Source organism: Aegilops tauschii, chromosome 1, assembly GCF_002575655.3.
Source record: "Aegilops tauschii subsp. strangulata cultivar AL8/78 chromosome 1, Aet v6.0, whole genome shotgun sequence".
Classification (NCBI taxonomy): Eukaryota; Viridiplantae; Streptophyta; class Magnoliopsida; order Poales; family Poaceae; genus Aegilops; species Aegilops tauschii.
In genome coordinates, this window is record NC_053035.3 from 329,861,677 (window position 1) to 329,871,589 (window position 9,913).

The 9,913-nt window shown below is 46.5% G+C and overlaps 2 protein-coding genes across 3 annotated transcripts; one reads left to right on the forward strand and one right to left on the reverse strand.

Moving 5' to 3' along the window:
* The first annotated feature begins 407 nt into the window (after positions 1-407).
* Positions 408-5,541, forward strand: LOC109736075 (uncharacterized). Its single transcript, XM_020295295.4, has 8 exons — positions 408-811; positions 893-1,023; positions 2,042-2,119; positions 2,223-2,267; positions 2,427-2,471; positions 2,572-2,623; positions 4,548-4,644; positions 5,089-5,541. The coding sequence occupies exons 1-8, from the start codon at positions 505-507 to the stop codon at positions 5,252-5,254; spliced, it is 921 nt and encodes a 306-aa protein (XP_020150884.1). The 5' UTR covers positions 408-504; the 3' UTR covers positions 5,255-5,541.
* Positions 5,300-9,305, reverse strand: LOC109736074 (probable protein phosphatase 2C 48). Of its 2 annotated transcripts, XM_020295293.4 has the most exons (4): positions 8,491-9,305; positions 6,359-6,776; positions 6,058-6,281; positions 5,300-5,973 (listed from the first exon to the last, which is right to left on the reverse strand). In XM_020295293.4, the coding sequence occupies exons 1-4, from the start codon at positions 8,683-8,685 to the stop codon at positions 5,791-5,793; spliced, it is 1,020 nt and encodes a 339-aa protein (XP_020150882.1). In that variant the 5' UTR covers positions 8,686-9,305; the 3' UTR covers positions 5,300-5,790. The 2 variants fall into 2 exon arrangements, with proteins under 2 accessions (XP_020150882.1, XP_020150883.1); XM_020295294.4 differs by having other exon boundaries at positions 5,300-6,281; positions 8,491-9,214.
* Positions 9,306-9,913: the final 608 nt, after the last annotated feature.

The window sequence follows — 9,913 nt, forward strand, 5'->3', positions numbered from 1 at the left end:
GGTGCTGATTGTGACTCCTAGCAACGCGCGCATCACGCGGAGCAGTTCTGGCCGTTCTGTGAGGGAGGGTGCGCTCGAATCAACGAACCAGCGCAACGGCGCTCGGTAGCCGGGTCCTAGTTTAATTTACTGGTCAACAACACGATTGATTGCTCTTTTGACCACAATACAATTAAAGTTGTTCATGTACACGAGCATACACTCATTTCTATGAAGGCATGTACGTACATTCTACCCTTATAAGCACCTCTGAGAGACTGAACCAACATGGCATTTTGAGATTGATGAAGTGAGACGCCTCATAGTCGACACAAAAGTATCCTCTCACTGAACGAACATTGCCGAAAAGATTAAAATAATTTCGAAAAATACAAGCACCGATGCCTAAGTCTGAGACTTTAAACTGTGATGAGCTGACTATGCAATCACACCTCAATTGGAAAACCAACAAGCTGCCGTGGTGACTGTAAGCGAAGCACACGACTGCCTGTCCTTTCCCCAATAATGCGCGGCATCGCCTCCGCCGGAACGCTCCGCCCCGGGCCATCCGCAGCTGTCCGATCAAAATCCAACGCGGGAGACCGCCCCACCCTCCACCGACGACCCCTCATCCACCTCCGGCGATCGCCGGAACCCTCTCTGCCGTCCATCCGCCGCAGCCGCCGCCTCATGCCTCCTCTTACCGCGGCCTCCCGGGCCACCAGCAGCGGCGGCGACGCCTTCAGCGAGTTGGCCTCTGCCGCCGACTTCGCCGGCATCGCCTCTCCCGACGGCCTCATCTCCGTCATCGGCTTCGGCTCCCTTCTTTCCGGTTAGTTCCACCGCGCTCCCCGTCAGTAATAAACTCCGAGTCCAAACCATAGGCTCTAAGTTTCGAGGTCCCTGACGCCAGAGCGGAGCGCGAGGAGCACGTTCCCGGAGCTGGAGGGGTTCCGTGTGGCGGCGCTGCGAGGGTTCCGGCGCGTCTTCGCCCACGCCGCCCCCATCTTCTTCGAGCGCGGCATCGCCATTGAGGCCACTAAGGCAAGCATACTGTATGCATATCTTTATGATGCCCTTGTGGCCTTGTCAGTACTCGTGCTTCATCTTTGTGTACGCATAGTCCGTCTGGTTGCATTTCCTGTATAGTTCTGTTTGTGGCGTAGTGGTGTGTGACTCTACAAGGTGTGTAGTATTTCCAATTTTCCATAGGGACATGGATGGATTGCTCGGAGCTGTCATATGCAATTCTGCCTGAATGTTGTGATGTTTGGAATTCCTGGATGACCAAATAGTCAGGGTGATAGGGAATTGAGCTTCTCTGTGGTGTTCATTTTTCTGACATTCTTATAGGACACATTACATATTTCACCTCTTTCATAGCTGCGCTTGACTGTTGATTTTTGCTATGTTGAAAGATACAGAGGGAAAAGAGAAGTTCTCATTGTGGAGTTAGGGCATCTATCCAATCAAATAACCGCCACTGATATGAGCTAGATGCAATTTTGGAGATGACCGTATCACTTTTCTTTTTACAAACTTCTGAAAAAGATATTTTTTGCTTATCTTTAATATTGACTAATGCATGAAACTCGTTTTATATATAATTATTTACCTTTTATATTGACTAACATGTGATTTTTTTATATTGCTTAATGTTTCTCTTTTATATTCGTGGGATCAATTGACCATGTGAACGCAAACTACTTTTGATCCATTTGTGGAGTCCAAAAGGATGAAACCATCTCGCACTGAACAAAACTGAGGCATGGAAATATGTTTACGAATGTATAAGATAATTATTGTATTACTCTATTGCAAGCAGAAGAGGACTTTTGTTACTGCTTAAGCAGATTTTCTGAAGCATGGATACTCGTCTTTGCTGTCTATGGTAATAGAAGAAAGGAAAGTGTGGTGCTTTATTGAGAGATCAAAATTATTGATTTTAGATTTGTATGTTTGAGGATGTAGAGTTTAGTGTGTACTTCTGCCAGGAACTGCCATTTTTATTTGGGTTTCCATAAAGTTTTGATTTTCATTGAAGTATTGGGATGACTTGTAGGAGTTCTCAAGCTTAAGCGTGGAGCATTGTGAGGGAGAAATGATAGTTGTCACTGTGTTTGAAATCAAGGAGGAGGAGGTACTGTGCTGCACTTTATGATAGTGTGCAACTTTTTGTTCATGTGCAATCCAGTGAAGTTCTTTTTAGGTTTTAGTGAAGTACTGAATTGGGATATTCGCAGGTGCCAGCCTTCATCGAGAGGGAACTCGAGTTCAGATTTCTTGCTGTGAGTGAGCAGTTAATTCACTGCATGCTAACCAATTTTGTTAGGTTTTCAGTTTCTTCGTCTCAAGCCTGGCTTTTGGTGGAGTTTAGATTGTCCAGTGTCCAGTCCTGGCTTTTAATTTAGGTTAACTCTTTTGTTTATGTATATATGTGTTGTCAGGTGGTCCCTGAAGGACTGGATGGAGTGCCTTTTCCAAATCCAGCTGTAAGGGCCTGTATTTTGGGACTGAATTTCTAGCTTAATTTTTTGTTTGATCTTCCTGCAATGCAGTTATTATTCATCTTCATGGAATTTATTGGTTCAGGTTGTCTGTGCACGCTATAGCGATGAAGAGTATTTCCAAGTGAGATGCAAAGGTTGAATCTATATGACACTCAAATTTCTTTCAGTCCTGCATTTCACTTTAATGACTTTTCTACTGACTTTGTAATGTTATTGACATTGGGTTATCAGCATATCAGTTTGTCCGTTTGACTGTTGATAAGATATGGTAGGATTTTTTTTCCATTACGATCCAAAAAAAGGATTGGGTTCCACTATCAAAATATAACAAAATGAAAACAAAACAAAAGCATCCAGTAAATTTGTGTCCACACTGAAATGAAAGGGCCTAGCGACAGAATTCGCAGGTCGCTGCCGCGTCTAAGCTAACAGCAGCAAGAACTGCTAAGAAAACGATGGTGTATATTACAGAGATTGAAAGCCAACTACCCCAGCACACAACTTGATTGTCAGGGGTGCCAGATCATCAGGAGAAGTCAGATCATCAGCGTATCCACTGAAACCTCAGCCTTTTCTTTTTGTCTTCCTCCATAGCTATGTTCCCATTTCCATCGTCTTCTTCAGCTTCCTCATGTCCATCATCTTCCAGGCGCAGATTTTGCCTTCTTCCTTCGCCATGTCCATCATCATGGGCCGTCAGTGCCTCACATTGCAGTGCATTCGCTCCTTCCTCCAGCATCACACGAACTTCATCAGATTATAGGCCTGCCCAGTAATGCATAAACGAGCATGCATAGCACACAAATTCAGCAGGCTATCGGACCAGTTTAAATTCAAAACAAATTATGTTGCAAAGTCTCCACATCACCAGCAAAAGCGCCGCCAAGCCCGCAATTTGTAAGTTTCGACTTCTAGGTAAGAAAGCTGGAATCCACCAGAAATACTGGGAGAAACAACCAGGTCTATCTACAGCTCCTATACATTTGGCTACCATGCTCCAGACATGCTTAGGCCCCGCTTGGCATCGGTGTAAATATTATACAGCTGTATTAGTTTACATGCGTATATTACTGGGCCACTGGTGTTTTCCAGCCGAAAAAAAACGACGAGTCGTGGCCTGTATCATAAACCGACTGAATAAGAGCGTGAAAAGGGATACAGGTGTAAATATTACAGGCCCAATCCGACGAACCAAGCGAACCCACCTGACTTTTTCTTACCCGGCAACGTTTTACGGGGGATTTAGAAAGGAAACAATATCCAAGCGGGGTCTTACATTTTGAGACAGAGGTAATATTTCTTTTTCCATTATTTGGTAGAAAGACTATTTTCTTGGTGACTTGGCATCCCTTTTTATATTCATCTGATACATTGCAGTGGTGATCTAGACTTCTCTTTTAGGTTTTTGTGTCCAGCATCCTGTTTTCCTTTTTGAAGCTACTCCCGCTGTTCCTAAATATAAGACGTTTACTTCTTATACTTTAGGAACAGAGGGAGTATTTAATAATATTTGATAAAACTTTCTGAGAAGAATTGTTGCATGTTTGTGTTAATTTATAACAACATATGACTTTTAACTATGTTATTCTTTGAGGTATTTTAGCATATTTATCTGCCTCTGTTATCGTAATTGTTACTATTGACCAGCCAGGGTAAAATTACATAAATCGCCATGGTGATACCTGAATAAAAATACAATGAGATATCAACAATTGTTTACTAGGCATAGTAATAGTTTGCTCATGTATAATATAAAGTTATTTTAAAACTGGGTCACACATATACTTTGAATCGCAGGATCAAGTTCCACTGAAAAGAAATCAGGATTCTAAGGAATCGTAGGATGACAAAGGCATCTGAGTAGAATTAGCATAGACATGTTTGACAATGAGCAAAGCTTTAAGCATGGTATTTCTTTTACCCTTTTACGGCAAAGTGATGCCTTCTTATGCAGATACAAGGCTATTTACTTTTGGATAATTGCACAAGACAGCCCAGAATTGTAATCTCATTCCTAATTCCATAACACACTAAAATGTTAACGAATTCTTTCTGCAGGAAGCAAAGAGATATATAATCAGCACTATGGACGGTACAACATTGATAAAATATGGAGGGATGATATCTTACCCTGTCGTCTATATCTCAGGCACTGGTATGTATTTACTCTTCAGTCATCTTATGCTGTACTATCCACATAGTTGCATTTTTTATTCCGTTCCTCAGTAAACCTGTTATAAACATCAGCAATGGCATCTTCTGCAAATTAAAATCACTGTACACCTTTGAGACTCCACCGAGGCACCGATTATTATAGGATATATTTGTTCTCCTGGTACATCTCATCAGTGACGTCTCAAAGCAAGGGGCATTCAGCAAGCAAGATGATATCATTGCTTTGTGACATCTGAAAGCAAGATGCATCATGAAGCAAAAAATAACTAAATAAGTTATTGCTCTGAACATTCTAGTTCCTTGTACCAACGCGTTTCTATCTAACTGTCTCTGTCATCGGCACTCCATCATTAGGTGGGGGTGTAGATAGAGCCCGATCCTTCTGATATTGCGAGCACCTCACACGGGTCTGATTGCCTTGCAGTGTTCTTGCTGCCAAGAATCTGGGAGAACCAGCATATAGCAACTTCTTAGACCACACCTATCTGGGTGACCGGAGAACCACAATAAGGGAATACTTGGCCACGACCGGAGCTGGCATCATGGAAGAGGAGCCACCGGAGACGCTAAGAAGCCGCTACGGCGGCTAACCCGACGATGACTCTCACGGCCACATCCACCACAGATTGAAATTCTCACTTGTGTGACTGCTTCCTACCAAATCGGCAGTCGATATGAACAGGGATGCACCAAATAATGCATGATGCTTCAGTGCAGAATATCTACGATTGCGATTGTTTTGGGCGCAAATTATCGGCGCCAAACGCGGTGATGTATGACCCTGTTGTGATTGATGTACACTGATAATAAGGCAATGATCGTGACTATTTCCCGTCATAACGAAGACGGAGCCATACACAGAGAATGAGGACAAAAATGCATCTGCCCCCCTTGCCGCTGGCTGCTGTTGATTCTCGTGCAGTTTGGGGAGATTTTCCGGTCATCCACCGGCAGCAGTTCGCCCACCGTCCCGATCGCCAGCCCAACTGCCGCACGCTCTGATTTGCTGTGATCTGCCATTTTGGTCTCTGACCTCGACGTCTGCACTCACTCTACCAAGAAAAGGACGGACGTCTTTCTCTTCCTTCCTTGGTCTTCACGGCAATGCAGGGACGAAGCTGTCCGTCTACGATGGCGGCGAGTGGTGGAGGAAGAGGCAGATCGCCGAGCAGTCGTCGACGGCGTAGCCCCGCCGCTTGCGCCTCCAAGCACGGACGGCGCACTGGACGAGGTGATTCGCCGCCTTCTCCCTGTCCGGCGTGGCAGCCACGATCTGCACCGCCTCTTCGTTGGAGACCACGTCCCAGACCTGCCGCCATTTTACGACGACCGTCAGATGATGCAGTAGGATTGTGCCAACAGCAAAGACATAAAAAGGTGGTTGGCTGCTTACCCCGTCGGTGGCCAGGATGACGAACTGGTCCCGGGCGGCGATCCTCCTCTGCGTCACCTCCGGCGCCGAGATGACGCCGTAGTCCTTGACGCAGTAGTCGCCGAACGCGCGCGACATGGCCAGCCCCGGCGCCTCCCGGTGGGGCAGCCATACCCGGTGCACGCCGGGCTCGTCGTCGTGGCAGTGCACGCGGCCCTTGCACTGCACGATGCGCGCCTTCTCCTCTGCATAATCAGATTTGACCGAGCGTGAGCAACGGCCGTCTCAAGAATCCTGAGCACGTCTGTCGCAGCGTACTTACGAGGCAGGTTGGGTTTGAAGTCCACGGTGAGCTGGACGGCGGCGACGCTGCCGTCGTCCGACATGGTCCCCAGGACGGCTCGGGAGTCGCCGACGTTCGCGATCACCATCGTGTCACCCTTCTTGACGATCGACAACGCCGTTGAGCCACTGTTGACAGCGTCGAGACGGCGGCTGCGGCGGAGCTCGTCGTCGACGGCAGCGGCGGCGGCAAGGTAGGACTGCTTCCAGAGGTCGAAGTGGGAGTCGCAGAGCTTCTTCTCGCCGTCGATGAGCGACGCCAGCGCGACGGCCTCCTGCCAGCGGCACAGCAGCGATGGCGGCAGCGAGTCCCGGACGGCCTTGGAGACGTAGTGGCCCCACTGGCCGTGGCCGTCGAAGATGCCGCAGAAGATGGTGTCATCCTGGCATCCGAACCCCTGAAGAGAAGGAGAAAACCACAGAACAAGTAGTATACTTTTAGCTTGGTATACATTTCGGGTTGGCTATTTTGAACTTGGAACATGCATGAAAATACTACTAGGAATTAAAGATGTACGCAGCGAAATTCAAGTAAAATTCATTTTAGGCCTCGTTTGTGCTAGAATTCTTGATAGAGCAGTTCTTTCTGATTTTTTTTCCTTCAACAACGCCGTGATTTAGTGTGTTCATTCTTGTTCTTTCTCCTATTACTGATTTGGCATTGGGTTTGGGCATATTTTAGAACTCGTTTAGGTTTGGTGTACCATTATACTCCCTCCGTTCCTAAATACTTGTCTTTTTAGGCATTTCAACAAGTGACTACATACGGAGTAAAATGAGTGAATCTACACTTTAAAATATGTCTAGATACATCCGTATGTGATATTCATTTGAAATGCCTAGAAAGACAAGTATTTAGGAACGGAGGGAGTAAATGATAACTGAAGAATTAAGTTTTCAGTGTGACACCATAGATGATAACTAACTGAACGAACCAGCATTGTTTAGCTGGTAGGAGGTCATGGCGGCCATTACCCTTTTCGTTGAGATTTTTCGTTTCTCATGCAATCTGTCTTTGTTCACGCATACCACAGGTAGTGCAATGTAGGCAATGCACCGTTTTCTGCCATCGCAGTCATACCCGCTCGCCTTGGATAAGGACCCAAGCCACATCGGATTCAGAAACCAAAAACCTAACACCTTTTTCTCTCCAACAAACCGAGACACGTATTATGCCTTTCTGGCATGGAGATACAGTAGTAGTAGTATAAAAGAGAAACGCCCAGAAGCCAAAAGCAAGCGCCATATCCAAGGACCTCGTGAACAACATGCTACAAAACCTATGTCTAGTGAAGCCACGTAGCACTACATCAGTGAAACAAAACTGCTTAATTAAGGGCCAACGTCAGTAATTTAGTAGTTAGTCAAAAAAAAGTCAGTAATTTAGTAGCAGTAGTAGTATACTAAGAGACTACCTCATTGCTCGGTTAGGCATTTTGCTCGATAGATTGTTATAGTCTGTCTCCCGCAAAAGAAAAAAGATTGTTAGTCTCGTTTACTGAATCAGTTTTGACTCATTTTTCTAAGAAACATCTTTATTTCTGTATATAATTTTCACTTGTGGATAACAAAACAATTCAACATAATATTTTGTGGCACAACGACATACTGAGTCTAAGTTGCCTTGAAGACTTCTTGTCGCGGCAACAACAAAACTGTACTGAAGAGTACAAAACGAACTAAAACACCTCACAGAAACAAAGAAAAAAACAATCAGAAAATTGATTAGGCAAACGGACAGGGAGAGAAGCCCATATCTTAGGCAGACAGGTACATGAAGCTGTTTGATTATTCAGTGGTCAGAAACTCTTCTAGACTTTTTCTGCAGGCTACAGCAATGAGGGGACGGCCAACCAACCATGGCACCATGCACAATATCTTTTTCTTCATAACTACTACTCCCTCTGTAAACAAATGTAAGAGCGTTTAGATCACTAAAATAGTAATCTAAACACTCTTATATTAGTTTACGGTTCCTAATGAGAATATTGGGATATCCGAGAGAGAGTTGTCTCGTCGCTAATTCGCTCCTATAATAAAGTCACCAATGATTGGCACGAGACGTGGAACAGAGCATCAACATGTAGCGATGGATGGATGGATGGAACTCACCTCCCAGACGACGGAGCAGTCCTGGTTGGTGCCTTTCTCGCCGCGGCGGGACCACACGGCGGCGAAGGTCCCGGAGCCCTCGCCCCGCAGCGTCCCCGACGTCCGCAGCACCGTCCCCTGCTCCTCCTCCTTCCGCTCCTTTCCCAGAGCCATGGATCGGGCCAGCCTCTGAAGCAGCGACGACAGCTGCCACATTCTCGCTAGACCAAGAGAAGAGTTTTTGTCTCCCCCCTTGCTCTCTTAGTTTGTGGGTGACCGACAGCACTGTTGGTGGTGTGCACGGGCGAGGACAGAGCACTGACCGGCCATGGCGATGGGTGGAGTGGATAGGGAGCTCGCTCGGGCGGTTTCTTTAGCTTAGGAGATGTGCTGATCGACTGATCGTTTCTCCTGGATCTTTCTTGTGTGTGTGAGGGCGCTCGACTTCGGATTGAAGAGACGAGCTTGGACTGGAGATATGGATAGCCAGATAGGCCCAGTCGACCTGGCTAACTTGGCCAAGGAAGAAAGGCGGGAAGCAAGCAAGCGTTGGGGAGAAGCGTGGGTCGAGTTATGGCGTCAAGTGAAAGCTCGGGAGGGAGCTTTTTAAAGAAGAGAAGAGAAGAGAAGAAGAGAGGGAAGATCGAAGGGGTGGGATGAAGAGCGCGGGAGTGCAGTAGAAGCTACAGACAGCATGCAGACCGAGGCAGCAGCACGAAGATGCCTCCTTTGCCCAAGGAAGAAGGAAAGGAGATAGGACGACGGGACGGGTATATGTCCTCGGAGACTGACCCGGCGTATTCCATTCCATTCCGTCAACAACTTTTAGGTCTTCCTTTTTTTTCGCGGGGGAACTTTTAGGTCTTCCGATCGAAAAAATAACTTTTTTGAAGTTGCGTTTTGTCCCGTCCCGTTCTAAAATGTGCGACGATGCAGGGGCATGATCGGCGACGGCGTGCGCGAGGCCAATAGAATGGATGGTGTTGGGGACATAACTACTGGCGTAACCCGTTCAGGAGGGGCGATTCATCATATGAAGCCCAATATCAAGCTTGAAGATGGCGGTTTAGTAAGGGCCTAAAGCCCATAGGCGACTTAAAGCCTGTAGTGATAAACCGCCGTAATGGCATGACTTGTATTATAAGGCAAGAATAGTTAAGAGACCGAGCCGGACACTGTTTATGAGCCGGCCGGGACTTTGAGAACCGCTGGGCGTTAACCTCTGTATATAAAGGGACGACCCAGCGGCGGTTCAGGATGGATAACATCAAATCGGTAGCCAGGCATAGCGGATTCGATCTCTGGTCATCGAAACCCTAGTAATTCCACCTCAACTGGAGTAGGCTTTTACCTTCACCGTAAGGGGCCGAACCAGTATAACCCTCATGTCCTTTGTCCCGCTTTAACCCCTTTAAGCTTCCTAGTTGCGATGGCTCCATGACTA

What these genes read in the sequence shown, in the direction of transcription:
- LOC109736075 (XM_020295295.4), top strand. Translation starts at nt 505, where the DNA reads ATGCGCGGCATCGCCTCCGCCGGAACGCTCCGCCCCGGGCCATCCGCA. An exon ending in TCGCCATTGAGGCCACTAAG is followed by an intron (nt 1,024 to 2,041) that starts GCAAGCATACTG and finishes GATGACTTGTAG; the next exon opens with GAGTTCTCAAGCTTAAGCGT. An exon ending in TTGAAATCAAGGAGGAGGAG is followed by an intron (nt 2,120 to 2,222) that starts GTACTGTGCTGC and finishes GGATATTCGCAG; the next exon opens with GTGCCAGCCTTCATCGAGAG.
- LOC109736074 (XM_020295294.4), bottom strand. Translation starts at nt 8,685, where the DNA reads ATGTGGCAGCTGTCGTCGCTGCTTCAGAGGCTGGCCCGATCCATGGCT. An exon ending in ACTGCTCCGTCGTCTGGGAG is followed by an intron (nt 6,777 to 8,490) that starts GTGAGTTCCATC and finishes CCTTCTCTTCAG; the next exon opens with GGGTTCGGATGCCAGGATGA. An exon ending in CTTCAAACCCAACCTGCCTC is followed by an intron (nt 6,282 to 6,358) that starts GTAAGTACGCTG and finishes CTGATTATGCAG; the next exon opens with AGGAGAAGGCGCGCATCGTG.